At 35.2% G+C, this 22,840-nt stretch overlaps 1 protein-coding gene across 3 annotated transcripts in view; it reads right to left on the reverse strand.

Moving 5' to 3' along the window:
• The window catches only part of SMC2 (structural maintenance of chromosomes 2), a 50,227-nt gene that overhangs the window by 10,972 nt on the left and 16,415 nt on the right, over window positions 1–22,840 (reverse strand). For all 3 annotated transcript variants that reach the window (XM_036261022.1, XM_036261021.1, XM_036261023.1), the window contains 9 exons: window positions 22,224–22,362; window positions 21,718–21,837; window positions 18,286–18,490; window positions 15,288–15,423; window positions 13,225–13,349; window positions 7,917–8,110; window positions 6,770–6,913; window positions 3,457–3,651; window positions 1,518–1,718 (listed from right to left, as the gene is read on the reverse strand). In XM_036261022.1, the coding sequence (XP_036116915.1) occupies window positions 1,518–1,718; window positions 3,457–3,651; window positions 6,770–6,913; window positions 7,917–8,110; window positions 13,225–13,349; window positions 15,288–15,423; window positions 18,286–18,490; window positions 21,718–21,837; window positions 22,224–22,362 (1,459 nt within the window). The remainder of the gene's footprint in view (window positions 1–1,517; window positions 1,719–3,456; window positions 3,652–6,769; window positions 6,914–7,916; window positions 8,111–13,224; window positions 13,350–15,287; window positions 15,424–18,285; window positions 18,491–21,717; window positions 21,838–22,223; window positions 22,363–22,840) is intronic.

Consider the following 22,840-nt stretch of genomic DNA (forward strand, 5'->3'; position numbering starts at 1 on the left):
ACTGCAGCAATATGGTCGTTTTTTTCAGGTCCTTGAACACATAAACTCACTGTAGCCTCATCTCTCTTCCTGGGCATTCTTCCTCTATATCTGACCTAGCTGGTGTCTCAAGTTTCAGCTCAAACATCACATCTTCAGAGTGACCTTTCCTGGTTAATGTAGAAATTTTGTGGGAAAAACAACATTTGAGGGAGGCCGCAAAGGGATAATTATGCATGAACAGCAGAACTTCCTTCAGTTTTCCTCAGAGCTCCACATCAAGGCCTCATTCTCCCTTAAAAACGCCAGGCAGTCCTGCTAGCGTCCCAGCTGACCCTCGTCCTGACGGCCAAGCTCCGGAAGCCTCCTCTCCGTGTGTTTATCTTATTTGTTGCATAATGCCATGTAGTAGTTTCTTATGTGGACAAACACAACAAAAAAAACAAAGGCCATCTATTTATCAATAATAGAGCTCTGGTTAAAGAGGTGAATTTGGTGAATTCTTTTTAAAACATATTAGACCCAGTTCATTATCTAATAAAAGCAAACAAGTAAAAGTGAACTAATTTGATGACATTCTGCAGCACAAATCCGGGCCAAAGATTTACTCCCACAAATATGCTGTATAGTAAATTGCCAAGCTCTAATGGAGAAATGAAAGCCAGCAGGAACATTTTATAGAGACCACAACATGTACATTATTAGTCTGTTTGATATCTAACATTGTATAGATTCTTTGTACATCAATAACAGTTTCATAGTTTAAAAAAACAAAACAAAACATCATAGCAAAATTTCTTAAGAGTAACTGAGCTCATAAGTATCATCACTTTTACAGAGCTCTCATTAACTCTATTATGCAAATTCATATAGAATTTTGCAGAATTAAAGAAGGTACTAGGCATAACATAAAATTACTCAGATTGCTAGTTCCTATGAGGCTGTCAAGAACAGGGATTGCTTTCCCTTCAGGATTTTTCCAGTGACATGGCGGACTATAAACGTTTTGTCTGAGTAGGGGAGCTGGATAACATTACAGAGCATTAAAATAGAAGATGCTGCTGGATTTATAGATTAGTAAAAGAGTGGTTATGTATATAACAATTTTACATATGTTCCCAGTACACACTGGAGTGAAAAGGAAGATGGCAGTTGTGGAGTGACTGGTGAGGAGGCAGTAGACCTTATTTTTCATAGCCTTTCAAGGAAAGTGAAACAAATGATAGCAATGTGAAGTGTTAACATGATCTGAAAGTATTTTCATATATACCAAGAATAAGACAAGAGTAGTACATATTCGTGACAAAGGGCAAAGCCAGCAGAAAAGTCATTCTAGGTACAATAGGACATATAAACAAATGCAATGCAAAAAGAATGAAATAAAAAAACAAATAACTGAAAAGGGAGAAAAGGAAAAGAGAAAGAAAGCAAGTACCAAGGACATCAAACAAAAGGCTGACGCTAATAACTGTCTCAAAGGTCAGAGCCATTAATGCTACCCATGTGCTAACATGGCCAGTCAGAGGGAAGTCACCTACCCGCTCTTCCGCTTCTGTCAGTACATTCATAGCTCGCATGTTGACATTTCTTCCTAGTTTTTCCTTCATTTCTTGCAACTTCTGAAGTCTCTGACCAGCTTCTTTTGGGTTGTTAGTCTTGAAATCATAGGCACTATTGGGTAGCCCAAAGAGGTGTTTCTCCGCATTAATCCAGTCATAATCTTTCAACATTTTGGATACCTAGCCACATATAAAAGAAGAATTTATCATTGCTTATAAATCTACATTTGAAAACAAATTTCTTAAATATTTACTAATTTAAAATCAAACACTTGAGAAAAACCCCACAATGATGCACTTGAAAAAATGAGGTTCATTGTTGACAGTGAACCTACAGTAAGTATATTTTTACTTGGAAGATAGCTCAAGAAATAAGAGATTATTAAAAAAATATATATCTTCCTATCACTTAGGCATTATAAGAAAAGCCAATGCAGAGAAACTTTTACTATATATATATATATATATATATAAAACATTTCCATTTGAATGAAATATGAGTCAGATGAGGCTTCTTTACATTTTACCCAATTCAATCGCTTCAAAAAAAAATTCCTGTGAAAGTTAAAATTCTTACAGGAATACTCAAGTCATAGATTTGGTAAAATCATGGAAGATGATTCCTGACTGATATCTAATGATTTTTCTCAGAATTATATTTATATTCTAAGTACTGTCCTAAACGTTGATTCCATCCCTGTCCCTGTAAAATACTCCTTCATATAACTAATTAAAATTTATAGGGCTTAAGGAAGACTTTCTTCTACTCAAATTAAGGTTGGTTTTGCCTGAAAGAATCTAATACTTGTCAATTTCCTTATCCTTATTAATTCCCTAGGCATGGTCTCACCTCTAGGCTCCAAAGTGAGACAATCATTTCTAGTCTGTCTTCCCCACTTATACGTAAACTCGGTGAAGGCATTCAGTGTACGTTGCTGATCCTTTTATCTTTAGTGCTGGCACTGTGTCATACTAGTTGGTATGTAATAAATATTTGATGAACCATGTATTTCAAAGAATCCTTATCTTTTTAGCAGTTCCCTTCCCTTTACCCCCTTAACTGTAAATAAAATCCCCTAGCAATCACCAATACTAGCATTTTCGATTACCAAATAGACTAGTGGGAAATCAATACTAATAAAATATTAGGATATTATGATGTGGCCATAAAAAATGAACCTAAACATGGCTCTTTCAGGGGGTGGAGAGACTGTTTTGTATGCTGTGATCTTTTTGAAATTAAATCTGTTGTACTTTTATGATGCTAAAAAAGATTTAAAAGGTACTAAACTGTTATATACCTATAAGAAAACATAACAGGTAAATTATTAAGACTAAGTGATGCAGCCTCTTAACCAAGTAATAAATTTCTCCAAAAGCATAAATTTTCTTTAAAATACTTAAGATAATGTGACACACAAAAGAAACTTTAAGAGTGACCAAAAAAACTGAGATAATCTCAAAAAGATAACTGCTTCAGATGAGGGTGAAAAAATTGATTATACTGATCCTTAGAAGGACATCCAGAAGCCATTTAAGTTCAGAAGTTGCCTGTATATACATTTCTGGGAGTCTTTAAATCCAAAGCGAAATAAGGTAAATAATATGTGTTATTACTATTAACACATTAATAATAGTTCTATGAACACTGGGGAGAAAAAACAGATATTTCTATGGGAGACCACTAAATATGTGGTAAAAACATCTTGTAGATAGGCATAAATCTCTAGAATTAAATTTAAAAACATTTGTGCTATTTGGTAAAAATAAGCATTGCTGAGAAGCAGTTAACACAGCTGTGAAGCTTCAAAATTATGTTACATTTATACTTAGTTCTTCATCTAGCAGTTTTTACTGGAATATTTCAGTAACCCAGAAGCAAACATTTGATTAAGGGTCAAAATGAACACAAGCATGCCTTTGCAGCAGCGTCTTCAGCTTCCCGCTTATGTTTGCTGATGTTGTGGTCCAGTTCCTTAATTTTAAGTTGAGAGTCATTGTTTTGTTCCTTATGCTTCACCATTTCTGCATATTTAGCTTTAATTACATTGTCTTGGGCTGTTATCACTTCTTTTTGCTTGGTCATCTCTTCTTGAGCTTTATTTAATGACTCCTGAAACAAATAATTCAAAGATGATACATAAGCAAGGTAATAGGAGATATTTTTAGTTCACTAAAAGATCATCTAACACACTTCTGGGTAAGATGGCAATGTGATTACAGGCAGATGGTCGCTGCTATATATTATATGCCCATTAAAATGACTAATAAACTTCATACATAGGACAAAATTGGGATTTCCATTAGAAAAAAAAAAAAAAGGATGGGATGCAGTGACCATGCTGGAGGCAACAAAGTTTTTACTGAATACAATGTAGTTATGATTAATTGGGGGCAGGAGAGGATATTGAAATCTGACCTTCGAGGTCGCTCGTAAAAGTGGCATTTCTGGGTTGTTAATAAGATAATCTGATAGACTCCCAAATGGCACTTTAGTGAGAGGGGCCAAGAACAAGCACAGAAGTAAGGTAGGCTGGGATTTGTTCCTTTCCCCTTCTGTAGATGTAAACCACATTAACTTTATCAGTGGCAATGGAGGGTCACAGTGTTTGGTTCTAGCACGGGGTCAAAACAGGAAAAGGAAGAGAAAAACTTTTTTGAAGAAACAGATCTGTGGCGCAAAGAAAAACTCCCTGGTCTGACTTCTATTCCCTACTTCCTAAGGCTGAAATTTACTCAGCCTCCAAAGTGGTCATCACAACTGGAATTTAGTCTACCACCAATGCTCCCCCCAACACACACAAAAACCCCAATGCTTCACCCTAGATCTTATTATTTTTTTTCCTCACCCGAGGATATTTTTCCATTTTTTTTGTACAGATAGAGTGGGAGAAAGAGAGAGGAAGGGGGAGAGAGAGAGAAACATCGACGTGAAGGGACACATCGAGTGGCTGCCACCCGCATGACCAACCAGGGCCAGGGACAAACTGCAACCTAAGTACGCGCCCTCAGCGGGAACCGAACCCGGGTCTCTCCGGACCGCAGGCCGATGCTCTAACCGCTGAGCCAATCTGGCCAGGGCTTCACCCTAGATCTTAAAAAGAACTCACACAAATGCCTACAAACAAAAAACCCTAGGGCAACTTATATTCAGGTGATGGAAAACAAAGAATTAGGACAACCTGCTCTCTACAAGATTCTGAGGAAGAACAATCTCGTTGATTAAAAGCACCAATGAAAATTAAGAATTGTTTAGGCATGCTCATTAGGAAACAAGATAATTTTGAGCAGTAAAGAATACCTGACATTATGATTAGGTTATTGAATGCACCCACATGCTTGAATTTCCTTATACTGTTTAATTTGTGTCATTAGAGGGCTTCTGCAGAAGGAAGATAAATCATGGCATTCATCTCAAACAGTGATTTTCAACCAGTGCCACAAGAATTTTTAAAACAAGCAATACTTGACTATTTAGTCAGAGGCACTGACCTCTTTTCCCTTAGATTATCAAATAAAAAATGACAACAGCCAACACAATAGCTGTCTGATGTGAATCAATCAAAATTTTACCCATTTTTTAGTATGCTGCCTAATTTTAGTAATTAGTTTATGTGTGCCATAAGATAAAAAGGGTTGAAAATCACTGATACAGAGACAGGTTTATTAACTAATGTTGTATCTGACAAAAACATGTTTATAAAGAAAATTCTCTCATGCCTAGACTTTAAATATTGCATTGCAGGTGTGACTGTTTTAATCTTTTATTTTTTTTTTATCCTTACCTGAGGACATTTTTTATTCAGATAGAGGGGGAGGGGGAGGGGGGGAGAGAGAGAGAGAGAGAGAAAAGAGAGAGAAGAGAGAGAAGAGAGAGAAAGACATCGACGTGAAAGGGACACATCGAGTGGCCGCCACCCGCACAACCCAACCAGGGCCGGGGACAAACTGTTTTAATCTTTTCAAAAACATAATCTGTTTTATAGTGGTAGGGAAAAACAGAAAATATGTCACTTAAGGTTGAACAGAAACAAAAGTTCAGTGTTATTTGTTTGAAGCTAATTAGTTTTAGGCAGTTTATTTTCTCAGCTCCCTCGGAATATCCTTAGCAACTCTTACGAGCAAAGGGAAACGATTTAGAACATAGTCTGAAAGACCAACTTTTAAAAACTAAGTGATCCATTTCTCAGTTTCACATAGAGAAATGAACACCCTCTTTATAGAAATAGGTACATGCTTTGATTTTATCTTTATTTAGATGAAGGAAGGAGTGGCTTATCTTCATACCTCTCTTTAGAAACACAATTATCTAATTTTTTTTCCCCCTAACCCTATAATTTAAAAAAAATTCTATGATATTCATGAAAGACAGTAAAAAATATGCAGGAATGAGATACACAATTAAAACAACAAATTAAAAAGAAACTAAAAATGTTTTAAAAACTAAAATTTACTTTGGAGACATAGTAGAAACTGATCAGAAACTGCAGAACATTTATTAGAAACACAAAAGCTTCTGCATTTCTCTCCCTTATCTTAAAAAAAAAAAAAGAACAGTTAAAAATTATTTTGCTATTGATTTGGTAAATAAATGTGTTAAGAACCAAAACTTGAATTTAACCACGAATAAGATCAAGAGGAAACACCTACTTATCAAAACAATCGTTTCAAGGAGAAAATGTTACAGAAGATTCAGAAATAGATGACAAAAGCAAGGCAGAAACATACTTGACTACAATGTAGGTAGTATGAAACTCCTGTTAAAGCTATATATACATTTTGTTAACATGAAAATCAATTACATTCTACTTACAAAAACAGTATTGATAGCAACATGACAGAAAACTCAACAGAAAATTCAATTTTTCAAGTTATATCACAAAATGAAAGTATACAGACTATACTACTAGTTAATAGTCCTATATTGCATATTTAAGTTGCTGAGAGAGTAATCTTAAAAGTTCTCATCACAAGAAAAAAAAATTATAAGTATGTATGGTGAGACATTAACTAAATGTCCTGTTCAAATTATTGTATAGCTTTTGTCATCTGAATAGACATGGACTAAAATAATTAGTATTATTATTTCAGGACTCTTTCTGGATCGGTAGTCACTATTTTTGTATCTCATCATGAAAAGAGTGAAGAGAATGCGACCTCTAAAGTCAAACATTTTCAAGCCAACATTTCGTAAGTAAATTAACATCCTCAATATGGTAAGTAAATCTTACCTTATTTTTAGCCACCTCAATGGCCATTACTTCTATCTGACCTTCATAGGATTTGATAGCTTCATTTACAGCTTCAAGCTGTTGTTCACAGGATGCATGCTCTCTCTTGAGCTCTTCCAGCTCCAGAGTGATAGCTTCAACCTCCTATAAGAAACATAGTATCTGGGCATTCAACAGGTTAACAACTACTGAAAAATAAATATGACATATCAACAAAATTAGTAAGAATATCATTCAAGTAAGACCCACAGCTTACTCAATCAACTACCTAAAACACATGTAAACTGCTTCCCCAGAAAGGAGGGAACATAAAATTCTTTATTTTCTTATACTTAAGAAAATGACAAGTGTTTGTACAATATTTATCAGTAAAAAAACGTTGCACAGAAACTTTCCTTTACCCTTCTATTCCTATAGAAAAAAATAATATAGAATTCTACATAAAGTACAGATAAAGACTTTAAAATTAGTTTTTCAATTTTCTTCTTTTCTATTATATAGCCTTTAGTTCATCAGAAAATAATTTGTGCAGCTACTTAATGACAAAACCATAAGATGGGGTTAAAAAAAAAAAAAAAACTATGAAGAAAAGTGAAATTGTATGGAACATAGACATTGGAGACAAAAAAACCCTAGGTTTAATTTCCAGCTTTGGTACTATCCAAAAGATATAATCAAGTATCACCAGTCTACAATCGAATGGCATTTCATAAATATAACATCCTTTGTCCTACATCATTCTTTCACAGTACACATTCATATAAATAATCACCAAAAGAAATATCAACACTAAATCTCTGATATGACATAGCTCTACCACATAATATAAGTTTTGGTCCACTCTAGAATGAAGCATTTACTAAAAGGCAACTTTGCTCTTTCTCTAAAATTAGCAAGCCAATGCAACTCACACAATTATACGACACTCAGTTACAGGGTTTTTGGGAAAAACAAAACAAAAAAAAACCAACCCCCATATTTTAAATTGCCTTAAAAGATGTATAATTTACTACCTAAAAAAGCAAATCTTATTTTTAGATTTTGTGATGAATACTGATAAGTAAGGCCAACCGACGGTGCTCTACCAACTTCAGCTCTATGTTGATGTTAAAAGATTGGCTGCATTTCAAGAAAAGTTATTACCTACCTGTTGTTTTTCTTTCATTTTCTTGCTGGAAGCATCTGCTTTTGTTTTGGCACAATCAAGTTTTTTCTGAGCATCCTTCAGTTCTTTTTCTCTTTCAGCTTCTGCATTTTTCATTTTATTCTCTAATACGTCATACTTTTCTTCTGCTTTTTTTTGAATTTCTTTGGTGTTTTTTAAGGTCTCCTCACTTTCCTCTGTTTAATAAAGTAGGCAAATGTGACTAAAGGAGGTGCTCCAACTATTAACAGTTATAGATAATGGCTTACAAACTCAACTTTTAATAGAAGAAATGGTCTGGAAAGTTAAGAGGCTAGAGTTTAGAAAAAAACAAAAACTGTTGCAACCTTATTCTACAAATGATATGTTGAAACACAGATCTTGCATAATTGTCATACTTGAATTATCTGAAGATCTGATACGAAATTACTTTCAATCACATAAAGTTTACCTACAACTTATCTACTTTAACAAGGTTTTGAAGCAACTTATAAGAAAGATCACAGAACATTGTTATGATATACCTGTAGACTTCCTAAAACCAGACTTTAATTGCCAGAAAGTTTATAATTAATTTCATAAACAAGCTTACTTTGTATTCTTCACTCATTTATTTTGATTCAAGGAACCTCTTATTAAAGAAAAACATTGTGAAAACATGTCTAGGATGAAACAGCGAAAATGCTGTCTCTAAATTTTTGAAGAAAAATAAAAAAGATAGAATGAGTATGTTCTGTCACAAATGACGCACTATGATAGAACCTAGGTACAAATATAAGCCTGGATACCATGACTGCACAATATCCTATACTATCAACTGCAGAATATCATTGCAATAAATCAAAAGATAAATAAATAAACCTTGAAACAAATGAAAATATCAAAATAGTTCATAGTAGTAAATGCCAACATCAAGAAACAACAACAAAAACCTCAAACGACGTAGCTTCACGTGTCAAGGAACTAGAAAAAGAAGAACAAAGCCCAAAGTTTGTAGAAGAAAGGAAGTAACAAAGATCAGAATGGAAATAAAGACTAAAAAGACATTAGAAACTATTAACAAAACCAAGAACTGTTTTGTTCTTTAAAAGAATAAACAAAAACAAAATTGACAAACTTTTAGCTGAATTCACACACACACACAGACACACAGAGAGAAGACTCAAAGTAAGAGAAGTTACAACCAACGCCATATAAATACAAAATATCACAAATACTGTAAACAATTATATGCCAACAAATTGGAGAACCTATGTAATAACCTGCTCCTATCACTTTGTCCTGATTAAATAAACAAAAGGCCAACTATGAAGCTTCCAGAGGCAACCTGAGGAAGTATCAGCTGGCCTGACACTCCTCTAAATGAATGTGTCCTCTAAGTGAATTTGTTAGTTTTTAAAACTTAGATAATAAAATGAATAGCAGGATAGATGTATGCTGACACAGTTCACCCAGTTCCCTCCTGCCTCAGCTCCCTCCCCCCTCCGTTCCCTCCTGCTTATCGCTAACTGCCTCCGCTTCTGTACACATAGCTGGCTTGCTCTGCTAAACTCTTGAATGACCCCTGTCCTATATAAGCAACCCTCCCCCTGAGCTCGGGGCTGCAGTTCTCCTCTGTGTAGGTTGGCTGCAGTCCCTGCGCAGGTAATAAAGCTCCTAATTTTCAAAATTACTTTGTGTCCGAGTGAGGTTGATTCTCCTGGGACACAAAGTAATTTTGATTCAACCTATACATCCTACAAAGACTAAATCATGAAGAAATATAAAATCTGAACAAATTACGAGGAACAAGGTTGGATCAGTAATCAACCCCCCCCACCCCCCCGCCAAAAGTCCAGTACCAGAGGGCTTTACTGGTGAATTCTATCAAACATTCAAAGGACGAGTAATACCAGCCCTTCTCAAAACCCTCTAAAAAAACAGAAGAGGAAGAAACTCTTTCAAACTCATTTTACAAGGTCAGCATTACCCTGATACCAAACAAGAATGCCACAAGAAAATTACAGGCCAATATCCTTGATGAACATAGATGCAAAAATCCCCAAAACATTAGTAAATTGAATTCAATAATACATGAAAAGGATCATTCCTCATGATCAATGGTGCAACATCAGCAAATATCAATGTGATGTGTACCACATTAACAAAATGAAGGCTAAAAATTATGATCTCAATGGTACAGAAAAAGTACTAGACAAAATTCAACATCCATTTATGATAAAACTCTCAACAGAATGTGTGTAAAGGGAATATACCACACCATAATAAAGGCCATATATGACAGGTCCACAGTTAACATCATACTCAACAGTGAAAAACCTGAAGCTTTTCCTCTAAGATTAGGAACAAGAAAAGGGTGCCCGCTCTAGCTACTTTTATACAACATAGTATTGGAAGTCCTGGCCCAGGGCAGCTAGGCAAGAAAAAAGGCATCCAAATTGGAAAGGAAGAAGTAAAACTGTCATTATTTACGGATGACATACATATAAAAAACCCTGAAGATTCCACCAAACAACTGTTAGAATAAATGAATTCAGTCAAGTTGCAGCATATAAAATCAATATACTAAATTTCTGTTAATGTTCTTATATGCTAATAAAAAACTATCAGAAGAAAAATTTAAAAACAATCCCATTTACAACTACATCAAAGAGAATAAAATACCTAGGAATGAATTTATCCAGGAAGTTGAAAGACTTGTACAATGAAAACTATAAGACATTGATAAAAAGAAATTGAAGATGACACTAATAAATGAAAAGATATTCCATGCTCATAGATTAAGAAAATTAACATCATTAAAATGTCCATACTACCTACCCAAAGTAACCTACAAATTCAATGAAATCTCTATCAAAATTCTAATGTCAGCCCTGGCCAGTTTGGCTCAAAGGTTAGAGCATCAGCCCACGGACCAAAGAGTCGTGGGTTCAATTCTGGTCAAGGGCATGTACCTCGGTTGGAGTTTGTCCCCGGCCCTGTTTGGGGTCATGTGGGAGGCAGCCAATCAATGCGTCTCTCACATCAGTCTCTTTCTCCTTCTCCCCTCCTACTCTATCTGAAAAATCAATGGAAAAAATATCCTCGGGTGAGGGTTAAAAAAAGAAATCCTAATGTTATTTTTCACAGAACTAGAACAAATACCTCTCAATTAGTATGAAACCAAAAAAGACTCCAAACAGCCAAAACAAGCTTAAGAAAGAAAAACAAAGCGGAGGGTATCACACTCCCTGATTTCAAAGTATACTACAAAGCTTTAGTAATCAAAAAAGTATGGTACTGGCATAAAAACAGAAACATAGATCAATGGAACAGGATAAAGAACCTAAAATTAACCCATGCAAAAACGGTCAATTAATTTACAAAAAAGGGGCCAAGAATATATAATGGAAAAAGGATAATGTCTTTAAAATATGGTGCTGGGAAAACTGGACTGCCACAAGCAAAAGAATGAAAAAGGACTATTATACCATAAAATGGATTAGACTTAAACATAAGACCTAAAGTCATAAAACTCCTAGAAGAAAACATAGGGAAATCTTGGTTATGACTTTTTGGATTTAGTACCAAAGCTAACATCAACAAGAAGGACTACATCAAACTAAAATACTTCTGCACAGCAAAGGAAACTATTAACAAAATGAAAAGACAACTCTCTAAATGGGAGAAAACATTTGCATAACATATCTGATAAGAGGTTAATAGCTAAAAAAATATATACATATATAAAAACTCATACAACTGAAAAGGAAAATCCAATTAGTAAAATAGGCAGAAGTTGTGAACACACATTTTGCACAGAAGGCTTCAATAACCAACAGTTACATGAAAAGATAGTTAACCTCGCTGATCATCAGGAAAATTCAAATAAAAACCACAATGAGATATCATCTCTACTTTTAAGAATGACTTATCAAAAAGGCAAGAAATACATGTTGTCAAGGATGTGGAGAAAAGGGAACCCTTGTGCGCTGTGCAGGTAATGTATACTGGTGCAGCCAAAAACAGCATGGAGATTCCTCAAAAAATTAAAAATAGTACTGCCCAGCCGATGTGGTTCAGTGGATTGAGCATCATTCCATGGACTGAAAGGTCCTGGTTCAATTCCTGGTCAGGGCATGTGCCCAGGTTATAGGCTCCATCCCCAGTAGAGGGCGTGCATGAGGCAGCCGATTGATGGTTCTCTCTCTCTCTCTAAAAAAAAAAATCAATAAAAATATTTTAAATAAATAAATAAATAAAAATAGGACTACAATAATGATCCAGTAATTCCACTTCTGGGTATTTATCTGGAAAAAAATAAAACACCAACTCAAAGAAATATATACAACCCCTCACCATGTTCATTGTAGCCTTATGCACAACAGCCAAGATGTGGGAAACAACCTAAGAGTCCATTGTGGATGAATGAATAAAGAAAATATCACACATACATAGGAATATTATTCAGCCATAAAAAAGAAAGAAATCTTGATGTTTGGGACAATGTGGATGGACCTGAGGGCATTGTGCTAAGTGAAATGAGTCAGAAAGACAAACGTCATATGATCTCACCTACACATGGGATCTTAAAAATTACTACAAAATATCTGAGCTCACAGACACAGAGAACAGACTGCAGGAGGCAGAGGGTGGGGAGTAAAAAAAAAATTTTATTTTATAAAAGAAAAAAAAATTAAAATATTAGTAGGGAAACAGGTATGTGGATATTTTTCTAAGGAACAAGAAAAATTAAAACTACCATATACAATTAAATTCTGATTAAAACTGTTAAGATAGGATCTTAAAATTAGGTAGATATCTATAAATTGAATCACATTAAACAAAAAACTTCTGTATAACAAAAATACTATAAATATAAACAAGGTTAATAGACAAGCATGAGCCAAGAATATTAATGCAGATAACCTATAAGAAATCAGAATGAAAACAACAGACACACTACAAGCAACCCCAGAGAAAAAAAAAGGAGGAAAAAATTCACAAAAGCAGAAACCAAGGAACACACAATAAAGATCCCAAACTTCATGAGTAATCAGGGAAATGCAAATTAAATGCTAATGAACTACCTCTGCACAACAGATTGAAGAATTTTAAAAGTCTGAAAAAGGAATGGATTTGGAGAAATGAGAACTTTCATATGCTACTAGTGCAAACGTATACTGCTACAAATGGGCAGAATTTGGCAATAATCATAATGAATAATAATTAAAATAAGTATTAAAGATAACTCGAATAAATATATAATAAAGATAAGATCTAAATACCTAAAGGTTACCAGAAACAGATCAAGCACAGTTCTTTATCTTACCAATAGTTTTTTTAAGAGCATCTAATTCTTCTTGTTGCTTGTGATATGAGCTTTGCTGGAGCTTGGTTTGTAATAAATCCGCCTCCTCACTTTTCATCTCCCACTGCTGTTTTAGTTGGTGATACCTTAGAAAAAGAGAAGTTTGTTACAAACACAAATTTTCTGATGTTTGAGACATACATTCAAACTATAGGCTTTTACCTAAAATAAACTCACATACTAAATACAAACACTATAAGAAGACACTGGTTGTTAAGAACAGTTTTGAGGAATCAATTAAATTCAAGTCTGATTTGGTCATTGGAGGTTAAAAACTCTAAAGGACTAAGACTGATAATAACTATTTACAGAAATACTCTTAATTTTAGAAAACACTAAAAATCATCATTGAATAAAATAGGCTTCCTTAAAAATAATCCTTCCTACTAATCCTTACCAAAAGGAAATATTTCTCTGAGATATTTTGGCTCCCCACCAAAAACCCGATTAATACTATATAATAATTTACACAAAATCTCAAATTTGGTTATCTAGTAATCTCCATTTTCAAATGTTTAAAAAATGATGTTCCCCACATTTTCTAACGAGACACACAGTACTGAGTACACGTTTGCAATGCACTTTTCTTGCAAACCCTGTACTTCTACTCCAGTTCTGGCTGCTTAGTTATTTCTTTAGAAGTCATTTAGCTACAGTTAAATTTCAAGTTATAATAAATCCTCAAGGTAGCTTGTCACTAGAAATTCATGAGGGTTTGAGGAAAAAGTATAAAATAAATACTTCCTTGAGTATCTTGCCTCAGACTTCTTGACATCAATTAAAACCATAATTTTAAGTTAGTCATTTTTCAATTCATTTAAAAAAAGTTATGTTCCTGATACGTTTTATGAAAGAATAGCTTTAGTTGACCCTAACAGTCTCATATAGTTTCAAAACCCATTTCCTTTCCTTGACCTCAGTGCCACAATTAGTCTACAAGACAATTCTGCAAAATAAATGATCCATTACTGCTGAACGAAGTTAACAGTTCTAAGCCAAATGTGACCATAAACTCAATGCCTTGCCAGAGCTTCCACTTGTCTCAGGGAAATTTTGTTGCATTTTTCTCACAGAAAAAGCTCAGACACTTTATGGTTAATTTCTGTTACTGCAGGTAAAATGCAGGCTTTCCCTGGACAACCAATCTGTAATTTCAGCCCCTGTTCACCCTGGATGGCTCACACCTCCTTTCCTGTTTTACTTTTTTCTCCTTAGAAATTAGTGTTATCTAACATATGTTTTACCAATTTAACTTTTTTTTATTGTTTTTACCAACTTATATATATAAATGAGATGAAGGAAGAGATTTATCTGTTTGATTTATCACTGTATTCCAGGTCCACCTATAAGAGTATTTGCACACAGAAGGAGGCAACGATAGTGAATAATGTTAAATGACAAAAGATTACATTAAACAGCATGGTCCCAATTTTGAAAATATGATAACATGCATATACCTTGTACCATATAAAAACAGAAGTAATACTAAAAGTACACATACATACCTATAGCTACACCCACAGAACATACAAGGACACATTTCACATTTTAATTTTAGCAGTGACTTTCTGACATGAACGTGTTTACCTCCTCCACAGGCAACCTAGTGATCTTCAATAGCTATAGGACAGCCATCACACTGCTCAAGTCACTGCTACACTGTATCTAATCATTCAAATCGAGGATGTAAGTATCACTGCTATCAACTTCCAGAATACTTATGAGTTTCCCCACCAATCCCAGCAGAGTATCTTAAAGGGAAAGGGGATTATTTGCCTTTTTTCCTTCCTTTTGTTTAATTAGCTTTCTGTAATTTCTTATAACAAAGACATTATTTTATTAGAAAAATAACTGATAAACAAGTTATCAACTCACAACTTATTCAATTAAAACTAAAGATAGTGTAAAAAAGTCAGAATTTGTATTTCTTTAAATAAAAGTAGATTTTCTTTCCTTTTCTACCAAATCTTCTACCAAAATGTATACATAAATATATATACAGATTAATTCAACAGAAGTCTTACTTTTCAGCAGTGTTTTTAAGACCAGCTAATTCCTCTTCTAGGGCCCGTAGCTCATTCTCCTTGATTCTCAGCTTATCTTGAACATCTTTGAGCTCTTGAAATTTGGTTAAAATAGAAGCCGCCTGGGATCGAGCACCTGATAGAAGCAAATTGAAAGGGGCCTTGGACAGTAAGTTATCACATATTTAGTAAACAATAAAAAGTTTGCTAAGAGAATTATACTTGAAATGATTCCACAGCCAATCTTTTACAGTGAGCTTACGAAGTTCCAGAATTCACTTCATCATTTAAATCTGAGAGCATATATACTTGGTAAATACGTCTAAGATGTGACGGATTATTTATTCAAAATAATCACTGCCCCTGCCTACTGGGCCCACCCCTCCCGGGCCCATTCTCCTCCCCACTAACATCGGGTTTAGCCATGTAATTTGCTCTGGTCAACATAACGGGAAATGTGCCTCTTTTAAAAGTAAGCCCTGAGAAACAGCACCTAATTCACCATATTTTCCCCATTGCCCATTTCTCCTTCCACCCGGGTCCCAGAATGAGAGTAGCATGAAATAGAGACAGCTGACCTACAGTTAGTGTAGCATAATTATGACAAAAAAACAATAAAACAAAATACCTTGTAAGGCACTAAGATTTGAGGGTTGTCTGTTACTACATCAAAACCTTGTCTGAACTCTGATATAGCAGAGAAAATTGGTTTCATTTTATAAGCAACTGTCTGGCAGTGACAGGCTGAGGTGTTATATTGGCAAGAAAACTGTAGGTTTGATAGGAGAATCTAAAGGTCAATTAGTGCCCAGCTGGAGTGGCTCAGTGGACTGAATGTTGTCCCATGAACTGAGAGGTCCCAGTTCAATTCCTGGTTAGGGCACATGCCTGGGTTGCAGGCTCCAATCCCCATTAGGGAGCATGCAGGAGGCAGCTGATCAATGATTCTCTGTCACATCAATGTTTCTCTCTTTCTCTTCCTCTCTTTCTAATAAGTCAATAAAAATATGCCCCACCTGTGTGGCTCACTGGTTAAGCGTTGAGCCATGCACCAAGAGGTCACCAGTTCAATTCCTCATCAGGGCACATGCCCAGGTTGAGGGCCTGATCCCTGGTGGGGGGCATGCAGGAGGCGACCAATCGATGTTCTCTCTCATCAATGTTTCTCTCTCCGTCTCCTTTCCTCTCTCTAAAAACCAGTAAAGAAAAAAAATATTAAAAAATAAATAAAAAGTCAATAAAAACATATATATTAAAAAGGTCAATTAGTGAACTGCAATTTGACCCAGTGATCCCACTTCTTGGAATATACCCTAAGAAGCCTGAAACACCAATCAGAAAAAATATATGTGCCCCATGTTCATAGCAGCACTATTTACAATAGCTAAGATCTGGAAACAGCCCAAATGTCCATCAGTAGACAAATGGATAAAAAAGCTGTGGTACATATACACAATGGAGTACTATGCAGCTATAAGAAAGAAAGATCTCTTATCCTTTGAGATGACATGGAGGGACCTGGAAAGTATTATCCTAAGTGAAACAAGCCAGAGAAAGACAAGTATCATATGATCTCACTTATTTGTGGAATATAATGAACATAATAGTTTGAAGAGGGGGGTAGTCCCAGAGACGTGGAAGTGGGGTACAGACTGACAATCCCCAAAAGAGGGGGTGAAGGGGGAGCGAAGAGATAAACCACAGAACTTATATACATGAACAATGGACATAGACAACAAAGCTGGCGACAGGGCGGGCAGGGAAGGGGAGAGGTGAATCAGTGGGGGTAAAAGGAGAAACAACTGTAACAAAAATAAATTAATTAATTTAAAAAAATAAAAATAAAAGGTCAATTAGTATTGCCTTATGAATATTTCATATTATGATATGGGTTACATATTTGCCTTCCCTTAAGTAGGAACTACAAGAATATGCAAATCAATAAAACCTAGTTTCTTCTGTTTAAATCCAATTGTAACTACTAGTCATCTTACTGTGTATCAGGAACTTAATACTTGATCATGGAATTCATTTTAAGTCACTTGACATTGTAAGAGGTGTTATACAACCTCTTGGTTTAGTTAAAAGCACAAACTTTGTAATTAGACTACCTAGACTCAAATACTGTATATTAGAGATGATAGTAATATGCTTACCTTATAGATGCTATAAGGATTAAATGAGTTAATTATTTAAAGCCCTTAGAATAGTTTTATAAAATGATAGAGATATTCTATATCTGCATTTTCCAGTTACCCATTAATTATTTATGGTTATTGAGCCCTTAAAATGTGACTTGTGCAACTGAGAAAATTATTTTTACTTTTAATTAATACTGATTATTTATTTAAACGTAAAGAGCCACATGTGGCTAACAGTTACACTTTTGGACAGCACGGTCTTAAAACACTGCTGTATACAGTAAATATTATTCAGTGTTTGTTATTCTAGGATCACTTGACATAGACCTGGAAACTCAATGTGGCAAACATCAGAACAAGAGAATTAACATTATCGTTATCTAAGAATTCCTTTCTTAAAGCATTAAAAAAGTATCATCTCAAGGGCAGATTTAATTTTTACTTTTGCAGGAGCAAAGGCATATACAAATTAGAAGTTAACATGTTTGCTGAAGGAGAAATGGGTAGTTAAGCTAAAAATGTACTGAATAAAAAGACTTCGTTTCCCAGTGATCAGAATATCCTGGTAGGGCAAAAAGCAAGAGGAAAATAAACAAAAACAGACTTCCTTGAGATGAATAAAAAAGCTACAAGATTGATGCCTAGACTAGTACTCCTTGAGGACTATGGTATCATGTAGTCTCTCAATATTATTAAATACCTGTCACATGGTAGGTATTCAAAAGAAAACCCAATTCCTAGATTAGGAAAACTGTGGATTAAGTCATTTCAACCGTACCAGTTCCTGTTAGAGACAATAAAAGCCCTCATCCTATTTATCACACAGAATTATGAGGACAAAATGATATAAAACCTACCTCCACTCAATGTCCCATGAGGATCAAATACCTCACCTCCTCGAGTTACAGTTCTAGTCATTATCCTTCTATCAAAGGCTACCTTTTTTGCATTGTCCATATTGTCACAAACAAAAGTTGTTCCAAAGACAAATTCCATTGCTTTCTGAAGTTCTGGTTTGTATTCAACGAGGGAAAGAGCCACATGAACGTTGTTAGGGCCAACCTGTAGGAAAACAACAGATGTGTCGTAGTACACGATACTCCTTTCCTTTCAAAATTATTTTATCAAGTAGTAAGAACTGCTATAAAAATACAGGTAATACTTACCTAGCACTATAATTCCTTTTGAAGTTTCTAAGATGCTATGGAAATCTCAAGAGTTTTAGGGGGAAAAAAACAATTTCAAATTTAAACACAGAAAGACCTATTGAGTATTGCTTCCAAGTAGGGGCCCTATAAAGTTTCTAAATCCAAAATGGACTATTTGGACATACTTTCTTAATTAAAATACAGCAACTGCTGGATCAACATTAAAACATAAAAATGTTTTGTTTCAATTATTAGTAATATGGTTGTTCCACAGTGAATGTTTTTTCATTCAAATTAAACATGCCAGGGTAGTTACCTGTCAGTTACAGAAATAAAAACACGACTGAGAGTAAAAAACAAGCCAAACAGAGAAAGACAAGTATCGTATCGTATGATCTCACTTATTTGTGGAATATAATGAACATAACAGTCTGAAAAACAGGGTAGTCCCAGAGACGTGGAAGTGGGGTACAGACCGACAATCCCTAGAAGAGGGGGTGGGGTGGAGAGATAAACCACAGAACTTATATGCATGTATGCATGACCAATGGACATGGACAACAAAGCTGGGGACAGGGCGGGGAGGGGCGGAGAGGGTGTCAGTGGGGGAAAAAGGAGAAACATCTGTAATAAAAATAAATAAATTAATTTAATTAAATTAAAAATAAAAAACCACTTAAAAAAAAAATCCCTCAGTCCTTTTAGAACAAGTAAACATTTTTTTTTTAATCCTCACCCGAGGATATTTTTCCATTTATCTTCAGATAGAGTGGGAGGGCGGGGAGATAGAGAGAGAGAGACATCAATTGGCTGCCTCCCACATGACCCCAACCAGGGCTGGGGACCAAACCGCAAAAGAGGTACATGCCCTTGACCAGAATCAAACCCGAGACTCTTTGGTCAGCAGGCCAACACTCTAACCGCTGAGCCAAACCGGCCAGGGCCTAAACATTCTTTATGAAGCTTAGCAGCAGCAGAAGTAAAAATAAAAGCAGCTCTATGTAACATATGTTCAGCATTGTACCCTGACATTGCAGCTACCATGCAATGTAACTGGCTAAGGGATGTAGATGAAGTATTTTTACTATTACTTGAAATTCCAATTTACTTCTAATACTGGAACTGGACCTAAGGCTGAAATAATGTCCAAAGCCTTAAAATAAAATAAGTATCAACCCAAAATACCGCCTTTCAATTACTGTGCACTCATCTTCCACCTCCTGACAGTGTACAGATCAACACAATTGTACTTTGAAATAATTTCCATTGAAGGCTTCTCAATTTTAGCAAGTATACTGAATATCCATTTATTATCTTAATTACAAATGCATTGCTAGGTTTCATAGAACTGTCTTTTCAATTCATATGTTTGAAATGACTACTCAGTAATGAATTGATATTGCTGCTGAATGTTACATCTGAATTCATGTTTTTTACTCAATATTATACAACCATAATAACCTTTTAAATGAACTTCCTTATACTCATCTATTTTTTTATTAGTAGCCATACCATTTGAGCTACACCTCAGCAGCTGACTGGATATCTCTGTCATGTTTTGTACATCCATAGACTGAAAAGGCAATACAGAAGAATTCCAACAGAGAAGCATCTCTGCAAGACTAATGGACACCGTCCATTATTGTTGTTATGGACAGTGTATGTGTGCCTGGCATAAAAAAACTGAAGAATTGCCCTGGCTGGTTTGGCTCAGCAGTCAGAGCGCTGGCCTGTGGTCCAGAGAGACCCGGGTTTGGTTCCCGCTAAGGGCACGTACCTCGGTTGCAGTTTGTCCCCAGCCCTGGTAGGTCGTGCGGGGGTGGCAGCCACTCGATGTGTCCCTTTCACGTCAATGTTTCTCTCTCTCTCCCTCCCACTCTATCTGAACAAAAAATGGAAAAATGTCCTCGGGTGAGGATAAAAAACAAAACAAAACAAAACTGAAGAATTCCAGTATTTATAAACTCTGTAATTCTAACTATTCAGAAAATAGAAATTTAATACAATCAAGTGTCACTTCATGATGGAGGTTATGTTCTAAGAAATGTATTGTTAGGCAATTTAATCATTGTGCAGACATCCCAGAGTGTACTTACACAAACCACGGTGGTAAAGCCTACAATACAACTACTCTATTGATCTGTACGGGAGGAAAAATAGTTTTCGTTTTACCCAGTCTGGGTTCTTGGTTGAGATATCCCTATGAAAAGTATATTAACAGGAGAAAAACAAAAGTTTAATAACATATATTCCTCCTTTATACATGGGAGAGACCCAGGAAAACTAGGTAACTCCTCAAAATGGCTGAAGCCATCACCTTAAGGTCTTGCATCTTTAGAGAAAAAAGAAGTTGTTCGGGTGAGGAGAGTCAGTTATGAGAGGTTACCATAAAGGCACAGTAAACAAAGTAAGCTTGTTATGCAGATTTACTTCCTTATCTTTTGTATTGATATGAGTTTCTAGAGCTAAGGTCACCCTCCTCTTCCAGATGTAGAGAGAGACACACTTACAAATGTAAATATCTTTTATAAAGGGTAACTTCTACTTTCTTTGTTTGCAAACCTGCTCTCAGGTCTGCAGTTTCTTCAAGTCAATAAGCCTAAAATAATTTATGCTAAATAGACATATTTGGGGGTGACATATTCTGTTTCCCTACAGCTTTTAAGCTACAATCCTGTACAGCATGTTACTGTATGGAATACTGCAGGCAACTGTAACACAGTGGTATTTGTGTAATATGTTGTGTTACAACATTACTAAGGCTAGGACTTCACTAAGCCTTAAGAATTTTACAGCTCCATTATAATCTTATAGGATCAAGGCCTTATGCAGGGTCCCTTGTTAACCAAAATGTCTTTATTGGGTGGGTGACTGTATAACTACCACCTGATAGCCATGTGACTTGACTTAAGGGTTAGAGATTCTAATACCACAACTTTGAAACATCAAAGGAAGTTTGGTCTTACAAGATTTTAATTCTTTCTATCTAATTTCACAAACATCAACTCCATTTTTTTGTATCTCAATATTTTAAAGCATGGTAGCAACAAAATCTTGTGGTTCTGCATACAATTAAGTATCCCAAAATTAATGTCCTCTAATTTTAAAAAAAGAGAGATGAAACTTATAAATAAGACTTACAAGATTCTGAGCAATCCTCAGAGTTTCTGGAGCAATACATGTGGCTGAAATTTTGTTGAGTGGAATTATAGTGTATCGACGCTTCAATTCCCCCTTTTCTAGTAGCTTTTTTCCAGTAACCTAAAACATTGTGCATGTGAAATTAAAAAATGCATATATATTATTAATGATGACACAAAACATTCAAATGGAAAGAGTGTACACTTAGGAATCCATACTCAAATAAATGTTCAATGCCTACTATCCCGAACAACTAAAAGTCTTAGATTGATAATATGTGTTCTGGATTCCTAAGTGAAGCATGAGACTTACTCTGAAATACAGCTAATCAAATATAATATAACGGGTAAAACAGTAAAAACATCATTAACTGAATAGTTTTACCCTGTAAAGATAAGCAACCTTGGGAGAAGCTTAAAACATCAAGAAAGTACCCAAATCTTCTAGCAGGACATGACTTTCAAGTTCAACAGCAATTATAAATCCCTTTATTAAAATCAATTTACCTCTGTATCTACTACAACATTGTAGAGTCGTTCCCCAGCCACCAATTCTAAAGCTGTGGTTGCAGAAGTATCTTTCACACTAATCAAAGAAGCTACAAGTCCTTTCACACAATTTCTATTCCAGTTCTTTTCTGGATCTCTAAAATGGAAAAGTTAACAAAAGTCATTCTTAAATAAGAAAACAGAAAAAGTTGTATATATATTAATACTCAAGAGCTCTTTCTGACAACACATTAAACTGAAAGCAGAAGACATATAGATTTAACAAAAATTTTAAAATGTCCCAGATGGCAATCAAAAGCTCTTTTAGTATATATTGTTTCAATGTAACAAACAGAACTTTGACTTTAAAAAAAATATATATGTTTTTATTGATTTTTAGAGAAAGAGGGAGACAGAAACATTGATGAGAGAGAAACATTGATGAGGGACAAAAACATTGATGGGCTGCCTCCTGCACGCCCCCTGCTGGAGATGGAGCCCACAATCCAGGCATGTGCCCTGACCAGGAATCAAACCAGGACCTCTCAGTCCACAGGATGACGCTCAATCCATTGAGCCACATCAGCCAGGCTGAACTTCAACTTTCTAATCTTTGTAATACATAAGTGACCACA

Source organism: Molossus molossus, unplaced genomic scaffold (genome assembly GCF_014108415.1).
Source record: "Molossus molossus isolate mMolMol1 unplaced genomic scaffold, mMolMol1.p scaffold_m16_p_14, whole genome shotgun sequence".
Classification (NCBI taxonomy): domain Eukaryota; kingdom Metazoa; phylum Chordata; class Mammalia; order Chiroptera; family Molossidae; genus Molossus; species Molossus molossus.